Genomic DNA, 22,555 nt, shown 5'->3' with positions numbered 1-22,555 from the left:
GCAGACACCAAACAAGGGGTGGGCGGGCAAAGATTCTCCACCGCTTCTCCCAAAGTCAGACAACCAACACATGTGCTGTTCCCAAGGAGGTCCTTTAATGACAGATCAACATAGATTTTGGGGAGGGGACCGTCGGAGGAGCCCCACAGTCCCGTCTTCCATCGCTCCCACTCGCCACGATGCTCCAGAAGCGCAAAGTTCCCTGGTTGGGCGTCCTGCCCCTCCACAGTTGTCCGTCCTGGAGCCGGCCAGGGATCCGTCCTTGTGGGAGGGGCGGGGGTCTCTTCAGCAGGCAAACTCCTCAAAGCTGCCTAGAGTGGTGTGACGAGGTAGCCCACCCGCGGGGTATCCCACGACGCTGTCCGAGTGGCTGCGCAGCGGATGGCGGGCGCTCTGTGGGCAGGGAGAAAGAGGGGCGGTGGGTGGGTGGGTGGGAGTCGTGCCACTCTCCCCGGCTTTGGCCCGCCCCTCCCCACCTCCCCCTCCCCCTCCAGGGCAGGCGGCCTGAGGCTAAGGAGGGGGAGAGGGAGCCCACCCGAGACGTGTGAGTGGGTGGGTGGGAGCACACCGCTACCTGGGCGGAGGGGGCAGCTGGCCGCAGGGGAGATCCACATACTCCTGCGCAGATGAGATGCCAAATGGAAGCAGGGTGGGGGGCAGCGATGGGGTGAAAGCAGGGAAGGAGGAGAGAGAAAGGGGGCAGGGATGGAGAAACGGCAATGAGGTGAGACCCCTGGCAGGTGGGCACCAGCGCTGAAAAGCGGGAGGGGATATCAAGGGTGTTCCAGGAAGAACCCCACCAACGCGACAGCCCCCCTCCAAACTGTCCGGTCGCTGCCAGGACCCCAAAGGACCCGCCCCAATTGTTTCTCAAGCTGGTCTTCAGAAGCACTCATTTGGAGGAAAGGGGGGGTTGTGCTTCCCGCTGGAAGTGGGGGTGGGGGGGCAGAACAGGGGGTCCCTACCAGGTTGTCGCCATTGCTGTGGTGGGCTTCCTTCCTGCCCTGGTAGTAGCTGGAAAGTTTGTCCCGGAGCACCTGCGCGTAAGAGAAAAGGGCTGGCATAGCAGTCGAGGGAAGGTGGGGGGGGTGGGAGAAACGGTGCCAGGCTCAGGGTGGCAGGGTGCCGGAGGTTTTGCAGGCGAGTGGGGAGAAGGAAGAAGGGGGCAGAACAAGAGGGCGCTTGGCACCTCCATCTGGCACCCCCAGCCTGACCTTGCCCTGCCCCCGTCCGCTTTGGTGGGGAGTGAGGAAGAGCTCCCTGCTCGAAGAAGTCACGCCAAGCGACTCCTTCCCCTCTGCCGGTGCTACTCACCTCATACAGGTAATCGAAAATCTCCAGGATGGTGAGCAGGCTGGCACCGATGAACAAACCCATCTGGCCCCCAATGTCCCCTGGAAAGGCAAAGGGGGCACCGTTAGGGCTTCCTGGGCACCTCCCAGAGTTGACCGCCTGCCGACCAGCCGCTATTTCACAGCACTCTAGCCCTCGTGCCTAATGCTCTGTGGCCCCCTCTAAGTGGCTTACACAGCCAGCGGCTGACCTCGGCAGGACGAAAGGCCGAGTCAACCTTGATGCAATGAGGATCGAACTCCTGGCAGTGGGCAGAGTTGGCCTGCAGTTCTGCTTTCTAACTGCTGTGCCCCCACAACTCCTGACTCAAATGCTGGTCTCAAGCCCAGGACGTAATTGACGCAGAGCCCAGGTGTCAATTTCCCCAGGCGGCCCTGGGGCAGGGCGTATCCCCCCATTGCTAAACTGGAGCTGATTTTGGCTGGGTGAAAGCAGCCCACTCCTCCTCCCCTTGGCAGCGGTTCCTGGGACGCTGACCACGGGTGTCCACATCCATTATTGACCAGGCTTGGAAAGCCTGGGGAGACTGGGTTGCGTTAGGTGGTCCTTGGAGGTCTCAGGACTGCCTCCCTTTCTATTATCCTCCTATGCATTTTCTACGGTGGGAAAATGGGAGGAGGGATTGTATGGAGTTGGATGACATGCAGCCATAACAAAATTCCTTTCTAGAAAGCCAAGGTCATCCTTTGTCTCTGCACCGCTGCCGTAGTACTGTATCTGCTTTGCTGCTTTGGTTTGAGGGAGCTGCGGAGCCACGGACAGCTTCCTTAGTCTGCCCTGAAGGTCCTCCCTTCATCCATCTGTCCATCTATCTGTATCTACCCATCTCCCGTCTCTCTCTCTCTCTCTCTCTCTCTCTCTCTCTCTCTCTCTCTCTCTCTCATCTATCTATCTATCTATCTATCTATCATCTATCTATCTATCTATCTATCTATCTATCTATCTATCTATCTATCATCTATCTATCTTCCATCCCTCCCTCCATTTATCTCTCCCATCCACCCCCTTCCCAACCAGCCTCAGGTGGAATTTCCACCCTGCCCCAAAAGCCAGAGGGTGGCGGCTCTCCTTCGGGGGCCCAGCTCCCCCTCCCCCAATTCACCCGTCCTGACCACTCACCCAGCAGGCCAGCCACCTCGTAGGCTTTCTTCTGCTCGATGGTCTCGTAATTCAGGGCCTCAAAGAAGATGTCCAGCACCAGCAGGTTCTCCCTGGCGACCGGAGGGCAGAAGGTCACCCGTAGCTTTGGCCCAGGGAGTGGGCAGCGGGCACCCCTGGGATCCCTTCGAGATCCCCCTTCTGCACTGGAGCCCTTTGCGGATTGGCATGGGAGGGGGAGAGGGGACAAGTTCCCGCAAGCCTCTGCGCTTGTGCGATCGGTGGCCATTCGTGAGAGTGGCGGGTACATGTGTGCAGCTGCAGCTGGGCGAGCATGCGTGAGCAACTGTATCTGTGCGAGCACGTGGACGGTGGGATGCCGAGGTGCACATCCTTGTCCGCCACTTCCGCCACCCACTTCCGCATGGCTCCCTGTCCAGTACTGGGCTGCAGCCTGGGGGTTGTGGGCTTCTCCTTGGTCAGTGGCCCCACCCGCCCACAGCAGGCGAGAGGGGTGGACGCCTGGAGCCCGTGCAGGGCAGGGGCCGCTCACATGATGTACTGCTCGCTCCGGTTGTACTTCTTGGCCAGGTATTTGGCGGAGGCCTTGCTGGGGATCTTGACCACCGAGAGCTCCTTGCTGTAGCGCACCGCCTCGCAGGGCGTGTGGCAGGAGCAGAAGCTGTTGTCCTTCTCCACCAGGAAGTCTGGAGAAAAAAACGGGGGGTGAGAGGGGATGGAGTTACTCACAAGTGCCCTCCCCACAAAACCTCCCAATCCCGGGAGGGTCCCAGCCAGAGGTGGGTCCCTAGCGGTTCAGACCGATTCGGCCGAACCAGTAGTGATTTGGCGGCCTGGGTCGGTGGAACCGGCAGCAACCAAGTCCTGCCACCTCCCCCCCCACACCGGTTCCCCTACAGGGCCGCCATCTTGATTTTCAGTTCTGCGCACGCGCAGAACAATTGTCATTGCACACATTTAATTTCCTCCCCTTTTTTTTAATGTTTTGCGCAGATTTCTTTTTGTGCAAATGGGCACGTCTGGCTTGCGCACGAACGAAGCTATCACGCTGCATGAAATGTTGGTGCACCCCCAACTGACAGCAATGGCGGGAGCAACCGACCCCTGGTCCCAACTCACCCAGGGCAGGATCCGCGCATTCCTTGTACTGCTCCGGGGTGCAGACGTTGGCGTTGCCTGTCATGGGGAAGAGCAAAGTTCAGAGGACGCCCATTTGTCGATCCCCTGAAGACCCTGCCGTGTGCCGAACAAGCTAAGACGATCCTCGGTTGCATAAACAGAGGCATAGTATCCAAATTGGGGGGGGGGGGGGGAAATGCCCACTTTGTAAAAGCCTTAGTAAGGCCACCCCTGGAACCCTGCGTCCAGTTTTGGTCACAAAAAGGAGGCCGAGACTTTGGGAAAAGTGCAGAGAAGAACAGCTAAGGCGCTTAAGGTCCCGAAGGCTTTCAACCTAGGAAGATGAGTTGCAGGATTTGGCTATGTCTAATTTAATAAGGATGGGGAGGGCTAAGGGTGACATGATAGCATCTTCCAATATTTGGGGGGCTGCCCCAAAGAAGAGGGAGTCAAACTATTTTCCAAAGCACCCAAAGGCAGGACGAGAAGCAATGGATGGAAACTAATTCAGGAGAGAAGCAACCTAGAATCAAGGAAACACTTCCTAACAGGGAGGACAATTAACCAGTGGAACAGCTGGCCACCAGAAGTTTTGGGTGCTCCATCAATGGGTTTTTAAGAAGCCTCTGAACAACTAAATTTGTCTGGAAGGGTCTAGGGTCTCCTGCTAGAGCAGGGGTTGGACTAAATGACCTCCAAGGTCCCTTCCATTATTCTATGATGCTGTAAGGGTTTCCTGCTCGAGCAGGGGGCTGGACTAGAAGACCTCTGAGGTCCATTCCAGTTCAATTCTGATTTGGCCCGGAGAAGGGGCTCGGCTCAGCCCCCCCACCCCCCTGCCCCTGCTCCACCCTGACCTGGCATATGCACCATACGACAGTTGCAATTCTCCGCCAGGTAGCGCGTCTCGCAGTCGATCCGGCAGGCGGCAGTGCTGTAGTTGGGGAAGAAGGCCGACTCTGCGGGATTAGCCTGGCAGTGCCCCCAGGGGGCTGGCAGGTAGAAGAGCTGAGGCAAAAGGCAGGGCGACGGGTCAGCCCAGGATCCGGTCCCCAGATTCGGGGAATGGGGAGGAGAGGAAGGGGGCACCTCCACCTCCCCCACCCCGTGTCCCTCTGTGGGCTACCCTCTGCTCCTGGCAGGCCACGAACGTCTGGAAGCCAGGGGCTACTCCGAAGCCCAGCTGATCGATGGCAGGCGGCTCACTCTGGCTGTGGATTTGCACCTTCACGCCGGCTTCATAGGAGGTCTCGTCTGCAAGGCACACACACACACACAGAGAACAACATCTCTCTTTTAACCTTGACCAAATAAGCCGACTTTATATTCCTTCCTTTTCCTTTGAACAATCTTGGTTTTTCCTCTCTTCCAAGAATGTCCTAAAACCTGACTTCCTTCCCTTTTTCTTCCTCGTCCCTTCTCACAACGTGTTTCAATGCTTTTACAAGCCCATTTCCTACATCCCAAAGAGCAGGGTGGGGGAGGTGGGTGTCAAACTCAATTTCATTCAGGGCGGTATCAGGGCTGGGGTTGGCCTTGGTGGGCTGGGTGGGCGAGGCTGATTGGGTGGGTGTGGCCAACTCGGTGGGCCTGGCCAGGTTGACACCACTCCCCAAACTGGTGGCATGTGTCCTCTTCTCACTGGGTAGACTGGGTCAAAGTGACCTTACATTTTCTGGGCTGGCCACGCAGGCCGGATCCGACCACATAAGGGCCTTGAGTTTGACACCCCTGCAAGATAGGAAAATCACCCCCATCAGACTCTCGGTCTGTATTTGTATATATTCCTCTTATTTGTGAAAACATCTGACGGTTTCTCTGATGCGTCCAGCCAGTGGCGCATCTTTAAAACAATCTACTTTCATCTCGGTTGCAATCCTACCGAGTCAAACTGGTTGTCAGGCCTGCAGCTTTCTTTTGGATCTCAGGCCTGCCATCCTTTCTATTATTCTACTACGCATTTTACTATTGTGGGGAAATAGGAGGAGGGATTGTACGGAGTTAGTTGCAATATAGCCATAACAATATTCTTTCTAGAAAGCCAAGGTCATCCTTTGTCTCTGAACCTCTGCGCCTGACCGGAACTGGATGGGTGGAACTGCCAGCGTGGCAGTGGGAGATTGGGCCATGGGGTGGGCCTGTGGATGGGGGGGGGGGGGGGGGGAAAGATCTTTTAACTTTCAACTGGGTTGGGAAAAACCCAGGAAGCTTTCAGATTCAGGTTTTCCCAGGTGGGCCAACATGGATCTCTTCATCAATTGGAACTTTGAGGAATCCTTTGCCTCGGACTCTGATTCATTTTCGGATACTATTTGGAACCCTGACATTGGTTCTGACTGGATTTTCAACTTCATGCTGCCTTCGTAGGAGATCTCATCTGCCACAAGGCAGAGAGAGGGGAGGGGTCTCTTCTTGGTCAAGAGGGAGACCCTTCCCCATTGCCACAGGGGGCTCCTGGGCCCTGCTTGTAGGAGGCTCCTGTCCTGGGCCCACTTTGCCCCGGCTAGTGATGCCCTTTCTCCCTCCCAGGCCAGGGAGGAGGCTGCTGGCCCACCATCCCCCTTGGAGACCCCCCCACTGCCTGACTGCTGTGTATTGAGCAACAAAGACCCCCCTCCATGGTCAGACCAGCCCTTGCCCCCCTCCCCTGGGATGAAACTCTCCCCCCCTCAACAGGCGAAACGGAGCCTCTGGGCTGCCCTTCTTGGGGGGGGGGGAGCTGGGGCCCACAGGGTCACAAGGTTCTGGGGGGGGAGGGAGGAGTCCAGAGCACTCACCTGTGTCCCCCCAGACGGGCAGGTACTCATCCTGTTGGATGTTCAGCATGAGTTCCAGGCCGTTTCCCGTCCCACCTTTCACTGTGGTGAGCAGCTGGTAGCTGTTGGCACGAGAGTTGAAGGTGTAGCATTTTCCCAGACGGGTGAAGGTCTGCGGGGGGGGGGGGAAAGGGGGGGGAGTGAGAGACAGACCCATGGAGGGGGAAGCACGGCACTGCACCCGGAGGTCCTGGCACTGCGTGTGCATGTGTGTCTGTAGGAGAGAGAGAGAAAAAGATGGAGAGAGAGAGAAAGATGGAGAGAGAGAAAGAGGGACAGAGAGATGGAGAGAGCAAGAGAGCAACGAAGAGAGGGAGGGAAGGAGGGAGAGAGATGGAGAGAGACAAAGAGGAAGTGAGAGAAAGATGGAAAGTGAGGAAGAGAGAAAGAGAGAAATGGAAAGAGATGGAGAGAGAGATGGACACAGAGATAGATGGAGAGAAAGAGGTGGAAAGAGAGAGAGATTGGCCATCTCTGCAATCAAGGCTGCCCGCCTGGGGAACCTGATGGGCCTGGGGTTGCCCCTCCTGCCCCCTCCTCACAGGTCTTGTACCTGTCCATGATTTTCCAAGCTCTGAAGCCACCGGAGCCCCCGGCCAAGCACTGCTCCTCTGCTACGGGCCCTGGACAGAGCTTGTATCGACAGGCAATCTATCTCATTTATTTACATTATTTTCGCATCCTCCCCCAGTTCCCCCCGGCCCACTCCCCACTGACTGGACCCTTCCGCCAATTGAAGTCAGCCCATGAAAACCCACAAGGAGAAAGAGTCAACCGTTAATCCCCAGCCAACCAGCACGATTGCGCCCCACATTTCTGCCGCTAAGCGAGACGGTTCTTAAGTGACCTCTGCTCTGTTTTACGACCTTTCCACTGCTGTTAAGCGAATCCCAGCCATTGTCCTGTTGGTCACACAGTTGTTTTAGAGCACCTGGCTTCCCCCTTGACTTGGCTTGTTGGAAGGTTGCACAACACCTTCCAGTAGCCGTTGTAATGTTGAATCAGTTGCCGAGCAGCTGAATTTTGATCCCATGAGTCGTAAGTGTGAAAACTGATAAAAGACCCCTTTGTAAAGCCCAATTCCTGCCCTCCAGGCAGCAAATATAAGAAAGGGCCCTAATAAGTCACTGCCCAGGGCAGATTTGGGGCAGAAAGTTTGCACAAATGTATACCTTTTTTAAAATAAAACAAAACACCAATTTATTAAAATGTACAATTAAAAAGACAAATCCTAATAAAAATTTAAAAGAATACAAAAAAATAGGAAGAGCAGGAAAGGAAAACAGAAAAAATAAGAATATCATAAGAAAAGGAACAAAATATGTATAAAAACGACCTTCCCCTTCATCATAACTAGAAAAATATTTTAGAAACTAATCACCTCCTCTTCAAATACAAAAAATGACCCCCCCCCAAATCTCATCCTTTATCCATAAACAAACCCTTAAGCCTTCCTTTGTCAGCAAAAGTCCATTACGAGTGACCAGAGATAACGGCATCTCTCTTTTAACTTTGACCAAATAAGCCAACTTTCTATTCCTTCCTTTTACTTTTAACAGTCCTGATCTTTCCTCTCTTCAAATCATGCCCTAAAACTTGACTTCTTTCATTTTTTGAAAGAAAAACTTCTTTATTTTTTCCCCTTCATCCCCTCTGACCTCTTTTACTGCCTCTTTTACTGCTATAACCCTCTTTCCTAAATCCAATATAGGGAAATCATCTAAATCTTAGTCTGTATTTGTATATTCCTTTTATTCATTAAGACAGCCATTGATTTCTTTTGTGGGTCCAGCGTGACATCTTTGATTCTTGTATTCTTGTATGAGAATCATCTTTAAATCCATTTTCTAACCCATCGATTGAGGCTGACACAGTAAACTTTTTAATCCAGGGTTCAGAAAACACCCTTCAATATGTCCCCCATTTAAAGGCTTTACTTCATTCTCCTCTAATTGTAAGATGGAATTCCTTTAATCCCCAATTTCCTCCAATGTCCGACCTTCAAAGTCTACCTTTATTATGTTTTTAAGAGAATTTTTTTTAATAACAAAAAAGCCTTTTTCCTACAGGGAAAGATTGTGGCGGTTAAGATATATTTTTCCTCTGAGCACAGAAGAAAGCTCCGCATTGGCAAAAGGAAGGGCATCCGGCCAATAAACACCCAGCTCCACTCAGCTGCCCAGACTCCGCCCCAAAGCAAGGGATCATGGGAGTGGTCAGAAGAAGATGATGACAAACGATTGTGACGGTTAAATTCGCAAAATCTTATTTCAGATACATTTGTGGACTCTTTGTCCAAATGTTGCAATTTTCCCCAATCAAAACTCTTATTGGCATTTATCAGAGAGTTCACTGTGCCGCAGACATCCGGGTGTGAGTCCCTCGTCGTGAGATGGGGCCCAGGGAGGCAGTTGGGCCTGCTGATAGTATACCTGGCTCCTCGCTATACTTCAGCGGCCCTGCCCGAACTCCTTGAGCTGATCTCATCGGTGGCGGTTGAGACCCCCAAACTTTTAGTGATGGGGGATTTTAATCTGCCGTCGATGGGAGAAGCGTCTGAGGGGGTTCGGGAGTTCATGGCTTCCATGACAGCCATGGACCTGACCCAGTTAATTCAGGGCCCTACTCACGAGGGAGGCCACACCCTGGACCTTGTTTTTGTCTCTGGCCAGTGGACGAGTGATCTGGGAATAGGGGATCTAGACACTATTCCCCTGTCATGGTCGGATCACTCACTTCTCCGGCTGGACTTCCCTGGTGCCACCCCCCGCCGCGAGGAGGCGGAACTGGAAGGTATTAGATGGTTCCGCCCCAAGCGCCTGATGGAACCGGATAGGTTCCAGACGGAACTTGGGCCACCTACTGTGGACCTGACCCGCCCCCGAGTGGAGGACCTGGTAGACGCATGGAATAGTGCGACTACCGGGGCCCTAGACCGGGTGGCGCCTTTGCGGCCTCTCTTGCGGCGACGAACCACCCTGGCACCTTGGTTTACCGAGGAGCTAAGGGTGATGAAACGCCACAAGAGACGCCTAGAGAGTCGTTGGAGATCCTCCCGTTCCGAATTTGACCGAGCACAGGTACGAGCATATTTGAAGACGTACCTTGTGGCATTAAGAGCGGCCAAACGTCAACATTGTGCCGCTCTTATTGCGTCTGCAGATAACCGCCCTGCTGCCCTGTTTCGGGTGACCCGTTCCCTCTTGTTTGAGAGACCACGGGAAGCCCCATTACAGGGCAGAGCAGAGGAGTTTGGGAATTATCTACAGGATAAAGTCGCTCAAATCCGGATGGGATGGACCCCTTTCAGTGATTCAGTAGAGACGCCCGTTGCGAGTCTTGAGGGACCGCTTTGGGAGGAGTTCGACTCGGTTACCATCGAGGATTTGGACAGGTTGCGTGGACGTCTGCGACCTACCACATGTTTATTGGACCCGTGTCCCTCCTGGCTTGTACTGGCATCCTGGGAGGTTACGCGCGACTGGCTCCTGGGCCTGGTGAACGCCTCGCTGGGTGAGGGTTCTCTACCGGCCGCCTTGAAAGAGGCGGTGGTGAGGCCCCTGCTCAAGAAGCCTTCCCTGGACCCAACGGACCTAGTCAATTATCGTCCAGTCTCCAACCTTCCTTTTTTAGCGAAGGTTGTAGAGAGTGTGGTAGCACAGCAGTTCCCACGTCACCTGGAGGAAAATGATTATCTAGACCCGCGCCAGTCCGGCTTCCGACCCGGGCACAGCACAGAGACGGCCTTGGTCGCATTGGTTGATGATCTCTGGAGGGCCAGAGATAGGGGTTGTTCCTCTATCCTGGTCCTATTAGATCTCTCGGCGGCGTTCGATACCATCGACCATGGTATCCTGTTGCACCGGCTAGAGGGGCTGGGAGTCAGGGGCACCGTCTTACGGTGGTTTGGCTCCTACCTCTCTGATCGGACGCAACGTGTGTTGACAGGGGAGCAGAGTTCGACCCGGAGGCCACTCACATGTGGAGTGCCACAGGGATCGGTACTCTCGCCTCTCCTGTTCAACACATATATGAAACCGCTGGGCGAGATCATCCGTGGTTTTGGGGTGGGATATCATCTGTATGCTGATGATACTCAGCTATACATTTCCACCCCGAACCACCCCAATGAGGCCGTCGAAATGATGTCCCGGTGTCTGGAGGCCGTACGGGTCTGGATGGATGGCAACCGACTAAAACTCAACCCTTCCAAGACGGAGTGGCTGTGGCTTCCGGCCTCCCGGTTCAACCAGGTGTTTCCATCTCTGGCCATCGGGGGCGTCCAACTAGCCCCCATGGAACAGGTGCGCAATTTGGGCGTCCTCCTGGATGCCCGGCTGTCCATGGATAACCATGTAACAGCCGTGGCAAGGGGGGCGTTCCATCAGGTCCGCCTGATGCGCCAATTGCGCCCCTTATTGGACCGGGATGCCCTACGCACAGTCACCCATGCGCTAGTGACGTCTCGCCTGGATTACTGCAATGCTCTCTACATGGGGCTTCCCTTGAGATGCACTCGGAGACTACAGTTGGTCCAGAACGCGGCCGCGCGGGTGATTATGGGGAGGACTAGGTACTCCCCTGTAACACCTCTCCTGCGCGAGCTGCACTGGCTTCCTGTGGTCTACCGAGTGCGTTTCAAGGTTTTGATTATGATCTTTAAAGCGCTTCATGGCACAGGGCCTAGTTATATGCAGGATCGCATCCTGCCCCACACATCCCTACGACCAATTCGCTCACACAGAGAGGGACTTCTCCGGGTGCCGTCTGCCAAACAGTGCCGGGGGGCGACACCCAGGAGCAGAGCCTTCTCTGTGGTGGGCCCAGCCCTGTGGAATGACCTCCCCCGTGACATCAGGATTACTTCCGATCTCCGCTCCTTCCGTGTACAGCTGAAGACCCACCTCTTTCAATTATCTGGCCTGGCTCAATCGTAATTATTCTTATTCCTCCTAACTGTTTTTAAATTGTATTTTAAACGTTAAATCTTAATTTTATATCGGGTTTTTACAATTGGGGTATTTTAATGCGGGTCTTTTAACTGTCTATATGATGTAAATTGTTTACCTCCTCCGAGTCCGTGTTTGTGTATCTGTATGTATGTTCTGTATGTACGCCTATGTGTTTTATATATTTTCTGTGTTTTATATGCCCCATTGTACGCCGCCCCGAGTCCTACTTGGAAAGGGAGCGGCTAATAAATTCAAACTTATTATTATTATTATTATTATCATTTATAATTGTTTATAAGCAAACAGCAGCAATACTGAAATTTAAGTAGAGATTGCCACCTATTGATGAAAGGGAAAACTACACATATACAAAAAACTGTGAATATATATATATATTGGAATTTTGTTAGCCATTTCATGATTATGGGAGACCCCAAAATATAAAAATGAGGAAACTGTTTAATTAAAAAGACACCTGAATGTCATGCAAGAAGACTGAGCATGTAAAAGGGATGGAAAGAGGCTTTTGACAACCCCTGGGACTACTGGAACTGATAATACACCCCCTGAAGGGGAATTTAAGGACTGAATAAATACTTTTTGAGTATTGAAAAGTTGCACAAAAGTTGAATCTCCTAAAACAAAATAAGATATTTTATAAGGAGAAATGAGTGGAACTTTGCAGGAGATGGATGTACTTTTTCAAAATACAAAGGACATCATGGAGAAAGGATTTAAGGAGATTATTGGGAAAAAAGGGGGGAAATATACAAAGGGTGATGAGTAAAGGCCAACCACTCAAGAAAGAGAGAAGTCAACAGTAGAAATGAAGGATGAAGAAGACAAAGAGGAGATAACAATGGAAATAACAGTGACTGGTGAAATCTGGGGGGAAAGGTATCAAGAGAGTTGGAAGATCTGTTTGAAAGGGAGATGGGTGGGTGGGGGGGCTGAGTAGAAAACCTAGGAACTGGGCAGTGGAAAAGGGCAAAGGGCAGCCTTTAACCTCCTTGTGAGGAGCCACTGTCTGGAGTGCTTGTGGGTGACCTCCAAGCTCTCCTTGTCCAGAGAGGAACTCTGTCCGCTTGCCGAGTCTTCATTCCACCACAGTCGTTCACTTCGCATCCACTCGCGCCATTCCTTCCCCAGATGTCCCTGCACTTGCACAATTGTTCTTTGAGGTACTCCTGTGGATTCGACACGGGGTCAAGGCACTCCGGCCTCCTCGTTTCTGCAGATGCAGACGGACGTCACCAGCAGAGTTGCTACAAAGCCTGAATTAGAGTTTCCCTTCTTAGCGTGGGGAAGGAGGGAGGGAGAAAGGGAAGGGGGGCACCTGGCGAGTAGACTCAGGCAAGGCACCAGGTGCTTCTGACCGGTGGGCATTCTGCAGTAACTGTGCTGAATATGAAGCTCAAAAAACCAAGGCTCGGTAGAATAAGGAGACACGGAAGGGCCGGGCTAGATGGCCTCAGGGTTCCTTCTCACCCAGCCCCCCCCCCCAAATGGAGGCAGTGATGTGATATTGAACTGTGCCAACCCCCTCCTCCCTGTCAGCCTCTCTGCCGGCCGGCTCAGATTGTGCTGACTTGGCATAAGCCTCCTCCAGATACGACTGACGTAGCCAACATAGCGCCCAGGTGTAACCTGAGTGTCCTTTGGGAGGAAAGAGGAGGAAGAGGGCGGACGATGGCTGCCGCCACCAGCCAGCCCTGACGTCATTCCTTGGCATCCCTGGAGACCCTCTTGTGGCCCCCTTTGCCCAGCATTTGGAGAAAAAAAGAGGGCTGGGAAAGCGTTTGGGGCACTGAGCTTCACTGGGGCAGGAGCGAACCCAGAGGAGGAACAAAATCCTTGGGTTTGCTTAGAGACTCAGGAATCCCCCTGCCTGCTTGGCACTGCCCTCCCAATAAAGGAATTGGCACCAGGGAAGCACCCAGCATGTTCTCACTACCTGTGCCATTCCATCACGTCTCTGGGCACCTGGATCTACAATTCCCCCCCCCTCCGTTCCTCCCTTGAGGGTCAGGTTTGGAGCCCAGGGCCAGGGGGCTTAGCCCGCCCACCCCTCCCATCTCTGCTGCCAAGGGGAGGGCACTTTCCTAGTTAGGAATGCTAGCTTTTCTGCTGTGGGGAGAGGAAGGGGCCGCGGGCTCTCTCAGACTCTTGTGGTGGACTCCCCAGGGCTGAAGAGGGGCATAGCAGCTCCAGTCGCCTGGCACTCAGAACAAGAGGGGGGGTGTGGCACTGCAGCCAAGGGGTGGCCCTGGAGCAGGAGCGTGGGGAACTCACGGGGCTGAAGTTCTTGGCGTCACAGGGCTGGTTCCCAAAGCGGCAGTCTAGCAGCATGTCCTCCAAGCTGTGGCTGGTCCGGTCCACGAATTCGTGGAGGTTGAAACTCCTGCTGGGGAAGGTCCGGGAGGCTTCTGGGTCAAGCCATCCCAAGGCTTGGCCGTACGCCGGGTAGTCGGACAGCTCCAAGCCCAGCAGCTCCCGACCCACCCAGTGCAGGTCGTTGGGGGTCAGCCGGGACCTCCGGATACGATTGACGTTGCAGAGCGAGATGGCCGGGAAGGTGAGCCGCCGGCCCTCTCCTTCATCCAGTGCAGTGACATGATCGTACCCCACGTAATACTGAACCCGTTCGGCCACCTGGTACAAAACGACCCCCAGGGCGGCCAGGATAGCTGCTGCCCAGGCAGCACGCCGTGGCGTGAGCGGTCCCCCCAAGAACACGTGGCCAATGCCATGCAAGGTACACCGGCTGGCAAAAGCCACGATGTTGGGGGCTGCTTCGCCCTCCCGAGCCTCCATCGCCTTCAGCTTGGTTTGCTTTGTGCTGCTGGGACGCTATCACTTCTCTCCACTGCATCAGGAGTATCGTGTGTCGAACCTGGAGTCAGGCGATGCCAGTCCTGGTGGAGGGAGGGGCTTGGATCATGACACCTCCCTTGTCAGGTGGGAGCAACTAAGGGAGGTAAGCAGCAAGCCGCACTAAAGGATGCCAGTAGAGTCCCTGGCTGGGAAGCCGCTCCTCCCTCAAAGCCTGTGTCTGTCTGGTGTAGTGGTGAGCACTCTACAGTACTGCTTGAACTCAAGGGAGTGGGGTGCGTTGAAATTTGTGGGAGACCTCTGCTCCCCTTTTCTGACTGAGTAGTCACCTCCTCTGCCCCACCAGTGCTGGCAAGAGGGGTTCTGCTAGGCCAAGAGCCCCTGCCGCTCCCTGGTTCTCCAAGCATCCATGTCATTTGGGCTGCTCATTGGAGCAAGAAGACGGGGCCATGTACGGAGCTTGAAAGGGAAGGTACTATAGGATGGTTGGCGGACCCTTGGTGTTGGCACTGCCCACTGCAGCTAGGCATCTAAGATTTCCTCATCCAGTGCGGTGATCTGGCTGCACCTCTGTGCAACACCAAAGCGGTTTAGCCACCTGGGGCAGAAAGGTCCCCGGTGTAGCCAGTACCGACGCATCCCTCGCCTTCACCCTGATGTCCCCCGAAGCACCGGAGGCCCAGGGCATTGAGTAGAACCCCTTCCCACCAGCTCCCAGAAGAGGCTAACCAGGGTCCACGCAACCTCTGCGCAAAGCCCGGAGGACGATATGCCAGCCGACGGCAGGAGGTCAGCACTCCGTGGTTGGAAAACCAGAAACGGCTAGGCCGGCCTGCTTCTCTCTGCCTCAAATGCAGATTGGAGGTTGGACCATCGCCGGCCTGTTGTGGGTCAGCCTTCCAACAAGGCCTGGGCAAGGGGACGGTGTGGACAACCTGGGTCACCCCGCAGCTGGGGAGGAAATATTCGACGGTTCCCAGCCCAGGCCCTGCGGGAGAGCACAGCATGTCCACACCAGACACTGCTGGGCACAGAGGAGACATATGGAAGAGAGCAGGTCTTATTTGCCAAGGGACGGGGCTGGCCCAGCTACAGCTCTGCCTGGGAGAACTTTTCCCGACTTCAGCTGAGCAAAATGTAGCTTATTCAAACTTCCTCAGCTACTCAAGAGAGACTTTTTCAACGGCTAGGCCAGGGGTCGGCAACCCTAAACACTCAAAGAGCCATTTGGACCCGTTTCCCACAGAAAACAAAAAAACCAGGAGACACAGAATCTGGGTGAGTGTGGCCAACTCAGCGTCACTCACTCCAGGTGTTTTCTTTTCTATGGGAAACAGGTAACACACACTCTCTCTCTCCTCTCTCTCCCTCCGTCCCTCCCTCCCATCTCTCTTTCTCTCTCCCTCTCTCCCTCCCACCTTTTTCTTTCTTTCTCTCTCTCTCATCTCTCACTCTCTTTTGCCCTCCCCTATCTCTTTCTCTCTCTCTCCCCCTACCCCCCCATCTCTCTTTCTTTCTCTCTCTCAACTCTCACTCTCTTTTGCCCTCCCTCTCATCTCTTTCTCTCTCTCTCTCTCTCTCTCTCTCTCTTTTTCCCTCCCTCCCATCTCTCTCTTTTTCTTTCTCCCCCTCTCCCCCCCCCCTCTCTCTCCCCCTCTCTCCCATCTCTCTCTTTCACCCTAGGGCATGACACTAGACCTCAAGGAGTCCCCGCCCAGAGTTCTGCATGCTGCAGTGAGAAGGACCCACATGGGTACGCATCAGAGCACCCGGCTGCCTCCCGCCCTGCCTCGGCCAAGGACTCCTTGTGGCTGGGAACTGGATTTGCCAGACTGATGAGAAAGCAGCCAGACTGACACCCGAATCCCAGAGGTGTGTGTGCGAAGTGACAAAAGGGCATCTATCGGTGTTTGTGTGTGTGTTTTGGCAGCATCTCCTCCGTAAACGATCACATGATCAGAGTTGGACCAACTTTTTGCTTGGCGTGCTACGCTGCAGGAGCGGAATTATTTGATGCTTCGCGTTCTCATGTACAGGGTCCACTAGAGATACCGAAGGCCCCCTCCATCCTCCCTGTCAATCAGCAACCTTCTCCCATCACTGGCGGTATTCACATTTTTTAAAATACCGGTTCTGTGGGTGTGGCTTGGTGGGCGTGGCATGGCTTGGTCTTATTATTCATATTTATTCATATTTATAGACCGCCCCCTCTCCCGAAAGGGACTCGGGACACAACCCCCGGGCTGCGGCCCATGATCCACAGCTCATTTGGAACCGGGCCGCAGAAGGGGCAGGCGAGAGCAGCTGTATTTGGGTGAGAAACGGAGCTGCGTACGTGCGCGGGCTCACCCCGGACACATTCCCTCTCTCCCCACCGGCCCACGAAGCCAGAACGGTTGTGGCAGAGCAGGGGGGTAGTAAAATATGCTACCGGTTCACAGAAGGGGGGTAGCAAAAAATACTAAAAAAAGTTTTTTTAAAAAACCGTTCGGACAATCGCACATCACACATGCGCTTCGGAATTTTTTCTTTTTAAAAACTTTTTAAGCCACTTTTTTACTGCTTCTCCAGAAAATCGGGGGTGGGGTGATGGGTCCGTTTTTGCTCCCAGCAGCCTTCCCTGAAGTCTGCGAGGCCAAAAACAGGGGGCTGGGGTGGGGTGCTGAGAAAGAAAGGGAGAGAGAGAAAGAAAGAAAGAAAGAAAGAAAGAAAGAAAGAAAGAAAGAAAGAAAGAAAGAAAGAAAGAAAGAAAGAAAGAAAAAGAAAGGGAGGGAGTGAGAGAGAGAAAAAGGAGAGGAAGGAAGGACTACAAACCTGGCACTAGATACAGCTTCTGAGGATACCCAGGGCTGGAAGATACCTGGAGGTCATCTAGTCCAACCCTGCTCCAGCAGGACATTGTTAAAGTGAGTTTCTGTCTTTTGATTCCCCCAGTTACATGACTACATAGTCACATGACCCCACCAAGCCACACCCACCAAGCCACGCCCACAGAACCTGTAGTAAAAAAAAATAGATCTCACCACTGCCCTGGCACCTTTTAAGACCTCCCCCGCCTTAAAGGTTTCCAAGGCTTAGAAAAAACACCACTCTACAGGGTTGTCTCTCTCTGACAACGGAGCGCCCAGACGCAATTCAAGGACCTTCTCAGCACAGCCTGCACTGTCAAGAGGATGGGCATCAGGACCCTCAGATGCCACCGGCTACAGTTCACCCACAGGGACTCTTCTCCAGCCACAAGGAGGCCTCCACAGGTTTCCTGCGTAGAGTGTTGGCACCCTTTCGTTCTGTTCTACAGCAACGGGGCTGAGGCCCCGGAGAAGCCCTCGCTCGGGGTCCCTCTGAGTCCCCGGAGACCCCCCCCCAACCTTCAACGGGAGGAGTTTGGAGGGCTGACCAAGTGGCTCCACCTTTAGGGCAGGCAGGGAAGGAGGCCTTTGCGAAGAAGGGAGGGGAGGGCCAGGGCAGGGTAGCGTGGGTGGGACGTTACTGGAGGGAGGGGGGATCGATGACTGTGAATGGCTGGCCAGAACGAAAGGAGCGGTACCCTTAACACTCCGCAGCTCTGGCCAGGAAGGATGGAGGAAGAGGAGGAGGAGGAGGAGGAGGAGGAGGAGGAGGAGGAGGAGGAGTAAGACTGTGGGGACATTGGTGGTCCCTGAGCTTGGTGGTTTTCTTGCAGACGTTTCACGACCCATCTAGGTAACCTTATCGGTACTAGAAGAGATGAGGGTTATGGAGGAGGAGGAGAAGGGAGGGGCATCCCAGCGGAAGAGAGCAATCTAATCCTGCAGGCATTCAGGGAAAGGAAGCTGCAGCTGTGGAGTGATGCTCCCATCCCCAGTGGGCCAGAATCAAAATCAGAATGGAGCCTGGAAGGAACCTTGGAGGTCATCTAGTCCAGCCCCTTGCAATACCATTTCAGAGAGGTGCCTGTCCATCCAGCCTCTTCTTAGAACCCTCAGGATTAAAAGCCACTTTGCCCGTGGAAGGGGGGAGGGGGGAAGGAAGCAGGAAGGCCCTTCCCCACCCGAGAGGCTGCCATGGCAACCGGCTCCGCTGCCTCCAAAGATGGGAAGATCGCCATGGCAACAGACAACCCCAAGAAGAGCGACTGGAGCGGGTGCCAAAGGGGGGGGGGATTCCAAGGAGGCCAGGAAGAGTCTTCCGGCAATGCCAGAATGGGAACTCAAGAGATGCTCCGAAAGATCCTGCCAGTTTCGCCCCTGCAGGAATGCCATCTGTCCAGGCTTCCCATGGGCAAGGGGTGATAGGTGAGGTGCCCAACCCACTCGGGCTGAAGCAGGTCGCTGGTGCCGCATGAAGCATCCTCTGCTAACGAGGGATAGACTGTTCCTGAGCCTGGAGGTTCGTCCCTACGATAGATATACCCCACCCCCTCCAGCCCAGTCCTCCGACCGATTGGAGCTGTGCGGAGAAGCAGCACGGTGGGGCTTGAAGGGAGGGGGCGACGCCCCACCTCTTCCAGAGGAGCCCCCACTTCCACCAAGTCCTGGCCCCCACTTTCCTCGCGGTCCTTCCCAGAATTGACAGTCTGGGCTCAGCCTCCAAAGGGGGTGAAATACCCCCATCCCCCTCGGCTCATCCCTGGGCTATCAGCCCCTTCCCCATTTGGGCAGAGACTCACGAAGGGGGGAAAGACGAAACCAAAAAAGGAGAAAAGCATCATTCGTGGCACCCCCAGGGGCCGGAGGGTACAGGGAGGGGCTGGCTATTTCCTACCAGCAGAAGGAGCCTCCAAAGCCCACCCTCAAAGCCCGTGATCCGACTCAGCGCCTATCCCAGAGGGACCCCTCCTCCTCCTCCTGCAGGGCAGCCCTAAGGACCCAGCGCAGTGCCCGGCAGTTAGGCCTGGCAAAGTGGCTGAGCCAATACATATACATCCCACATACATCCCTGCGGCCAATTCGCTCTCACAGGGAGGGGCTTCTCCTGGTGCCGTCCACTAGGCAATGCCAACGGGCGACACCAAGGAGTAGGGCCTTCTCTGTGATGGGCCCAACCCTCTGGAATGACCTCCCCCCCGACATTAGAACCACCACTGACTTCCGCTCCTTCCGGCAGAAACTGAAGACCCACCTGTTCCGACTGGCTGGCCTGGCATAATTCTTAACATCTACCTCCTGGCATATATATTTCCTACTGGTTTTTTAGGGGACTGAATTTTATAGGACACTGGGGTTTTAAATTTTGTATATTTTAAATTATTTATTTAGCAATTACAGTTCTGTCTATTTTATCCTCCTCTTATTTATGTATTTATCCATTTAATAATTTTTAATTGTTATTATTATGTATGATGTTTTTGATATGGACTGTACACCGCCCCGAGTCCCTTTTGGGAGAGGGGGCGGTCTAGAAGTGCTAATTAAATTAAATTAAATTAAATTAAATGAGCTTTGGACAGGTGGGGGTGGGTGGCCCACCCCGGCACCCAGGAACCTTTGGGGTGGGGTTGGGGGTGGGGGGAAGAGTCCTGGGCCAGGGGCTGAAGGGGAGGCTGAAAAATCCTGCCTGGCAGGTCCGGTGCTCCTCAGCCACTCGAAGTCTGAGCAGTGGGGAGAAAAAGATTGGGGGGGGGGGCACAGGAAGTGAAGAACCCCCCTTTGGGGCTCGGTCGTGAAGGGTCTTCTACTCACTGATGAGGCCCGAGGGTGGCGGGGGCTGCTGCCTCCCCTCCCCTCTTGGCTGGGAAAAGTGGGGGTCCAAGGCTTAAGCAGACCCCCACTTTCAAACCCTTCTCAGGGAGAATGGGTTCCTTCCTTTGGGGAGGGGGCTTCCGGCCCACCTCTCCTCCTTCCTGCTGACCTCACAGAGGCTCCTGGGCTCCTCCCCCCTCCCACCACCGAGATGCCCACACGTGGCCTGGCAGGAACGAAGGAGGGAGAGGCTGGCCCTTCCAGGAAGATGCCAGAATTGGGGGAGGGGGTCGCCCCCCCTTCCTTCAGGCTCCTCCCCCAATCCTCCCCATTTCTCGCTCTCGGTGGGCCCCATTTGGCCCACAATTCTGCACCTCCACTGAAGACCAAACCCTCCCCTGAGCAGCCCAGAGACAAACACAAATAGTTCTCGACTTACGACCGCTCGCTTATCGACCAAAGTTACGACGGCCCCCCAAAAAGGATCATGTCTCACCCTTATGACCGTTGCGGCATCCCCCTGGGAGTCCTGCCATCAAAACATTCAGTTGCTCCGACGCCATTTCCGATTCCACCGCCTGAGGGGGGGTCATTCCTCTTCTGAGGGGAGGGAGAAGCCCGCTTCACTTAATAACCTTGCGGATGATTGAATGGCCGCCCAGATTCCCCCTTCACTGACGGGGCAAGGCAAATCATTAACATTTCCCAGCGTCTCGCTTAGGGACCAAAATTTGGGGTCGTAGGTTGAGGACTACAAGGACTGTCCAGCACGTGGGATGGTGGTGGTGGGGGTTGCGCCGGGATTTATGGTTCCAGCCATGGAACCCCTCCCCATCATTCCCCACCCACAAGCCAAGTCAACGGGGAGAGGGGGCGCTTCATTTAACGACCCTGCGATTGGTTGAAAAGCTGCCCAGATTTCCTTCACCAACGGGGCAAGAAGAATTCATCAACACTTTCCAATGTCTCACTTAGTGACCTAAATTGGGGGTCTTAATTCGAGGACTACAAGGAATGCAGGTGGACGGAGGAGGTTGGAGCTCTCTGCAGGGCGGCTCTTCTCAATGGACCCCCCCTCCCCGTTCCAGCCGTGGGACCACTCCCCATCATTCCCCACCCACAAGCAAACGGGGGTGGGGGGAGGCAGGCACTTAACATTTTCCAACGTCTCGCTTAGCGACCTAAATTGGAGCTCGTGATTCGAGGGCTGCAAGGACTGTCCAAGCCGCGAGAAAGTGGGAGGGGGCGTCGGCAGATGGAAAGAGGAGACCTTCTCCACAGCCCCCCCAACCCCAAATTCCAGCCCCGGGACCCCCGCCCCTCCACCCCTCCCAGGCTGCCACTCACCAGGGTGAAGTTGCGGGCGCTGCAGGCGACCCCCCGAAAGCGGCAGTGCCAGATCATCTCGCGCAGGTCGTGGCCCGTCCGGTTGTAGAACTCGGCCATGTCGAAGGGTCGCGCCTTGAAGCCCCTGAAGTCGGCCTTGTCCCGCAGGGCGGCTAGGGTCTCCGGGTCGGCCCAGGGGGCTCCGCGGACCTCGGCGCGGCCGTCCAGCAGGGCCAGCAGCTGCCCCGCGTGGTAGAGGTCGTTGCGCGTGATTTGGGAGAAGCGGAAGGCGTTGAGGTTGCAGAGGGTGACGGCCGGGAAGGTGAGGTTGGCCGCCGCCACCTCGTCCACGGCGGTCACCCGCGGGAAGGTGAAGAAGTAGCCCACGCGCTCCGCGCACACCAGCCCCAGCAGGGCCAGCGAGCCCACGAAGAACAGCGCCCACACCGCCCGGCGCAGGGAAAGCGAGCCGGCGGCGCAGATGTGGCTCACCCCGTGCAGGGAGGACGTCCCGGCGAACATCTGGAGGCTGGAGGGGCGCCCCCCATCCATGGGGCTGCAGGGCCGCTCCCCGTACATCGCGCGCCTCTGTCGGGGAGGGGGCGCACCCCTTCTCCTCTCAGCGGCCACCCCCTCCTCCTCCTCCTCCTGCCCCGGACGCCCCCCGACTCAACCTGCCAGCCTTCCCCCGCCCCCCGCCCATGCTTCCCGGCCCGTCGGCTCCTCTCTCCCCATCCCACGACACCCCCCCCGAGCCCGCCTTGGAGGGGGGGCTGAGGAGGGGGGCTATCCCCCACCCCACACCCGGCTGGGCCAAGCGACCCCCGAGAAGCTTTGGAGGAGCACCCCACCCCGCCGGCTGCGCAAAAAAGCAGAGCTGCGGGCAAGCGTGGAGGCGAGCCCACGATCCTCCACGCCTGCCTGCTCCAGCCGCTCGCTCGCTGCCTTCCTTGTCTTTTCCAGGGGTGGGGAGGGGGCCGCCGCTGATTTCCCGGCCCCCTTCAGGCCCCCCCTCCCCGCAGCCATCCAGCACTCCCTCCTCCCAGCGAGCCCCGACCGCCTCCTGGGTCCTAAGCGCCGGCGTCGTCGGAGTGGAGGCGTGGGGGGAGGGCGTGGAGGGGGGGAAGCGGGAGGCAGAGTTTCGTTTCAATCAGTCAGTCAGTCAGAATAGAGCTGGAAGGGACCGTAGAGGTCTTCTAGTCCAGCTCCCTGCTCAAGCAGGAAACCTGATTCCACTTCAGACAAGGGTCTGTTCAGTCTCAAGACGGGGAACAAATCCTACGGGCGTTCCCCCTCCTCTCCCCCCCCACAACAGCCCTGTGAGGCGGGCCGGGCTGAGAGAGAACGACTGGCCCTAAGTCACCCAGCTAGCTGATCT

At 55.4% G+C, this 22,555-nt stretch overlaps 1 protein-coding gene across 2 annotated transcripts; it reads right to left on the bottom strand.

Moving 5' to 3' along the window:
* Positions 1 to 81: 81 nt before the first annotated feature.
* LOC309401853 (acid-sensing ion channel 1-like) lies at positions 82 to 21,745 on the bottom strand. 2 transcript variants are annotated; one of them, XM_081971148.1, is made up of 11 exons: positions 21,199 to 21,745; positions 6,369 to 6,519; positions 4,718 to 4,845; positions 4,449 to 4,599; positions 3,592 to 3,648; positions 3,005 to 3,158; positions 2,473 to 2,564; positions 1,315 to 1,394; positions 966 to 1,037; positions 575 to 618; positions 82 to 393 (listed from the first exon to the last, which is right to left on the bottom strand). In XM_081971148.1, the coding sequence occupies exons 1-11, from the start codon at positions 21,727 to 21,729 to the stop codon at positions 312 to 314; spliced, it is 1,542 nt and encodes a 513-aa protein (XP_081827274.1). In that variant the 5' UTR covers positions 21,730 to 21,745; the 3' UTR covers positions 82 to 311. The 2 variants fall into 2 exon arrangements, with proteins under 2 accessions (XP_081827274.1, XP_081827275.1); XM_081971149.1 differs by lacking the exon at positions 575 to 618.
* Between the last annotated feature and the right edge of the window lie 810 nt (positions 21,746 to 22,555).

The sequence above is a fragment of the Natrix helvetica genome, assembly GCF_964273705.1.
Source record: "Natrix helvetica genome assembly, chromosome: Z".
Lineage (NCBI taxonomy): Eukaryota > Metazoa > Chordata > Lepidosauria > Squamata > Natricidae > Natrix > Natrix helvetica.
The sequence above is the reverse complement of the archived record's forward strand: the minus strand, read 5'-3'. Positions and strand labels throughout refer to the sequence as shown.

What these genes read in the sequence shown, in the direction of transcription:
- LOC309401853 (XM_081971148.1), bottom strand. Translation starts at nt 21,729, where the DNA reads ATGGATGGGGGGCGCCCCTCCAGCCTCCAGATGTTCGCCGGGACGTCC. An exon ending in GCGCCCGCAACTTCACCCTG is followed by an intron (nt 6,520 to 21,198) that starts GTGAGTGGCAGC and finishes CCCCCCCCGCAG; the next exon opens with ACCTTCACCCGTCTGGGAAA. An exon ending in TTTTCGATTACCTGTATGAG is followed by an intron (nt 1,038 to 1,314) that starts GTGAGTAGCACC and finishes TCTTACGCGCAG; the next exon opens with GTGCTCCGGGACAAACTTTC.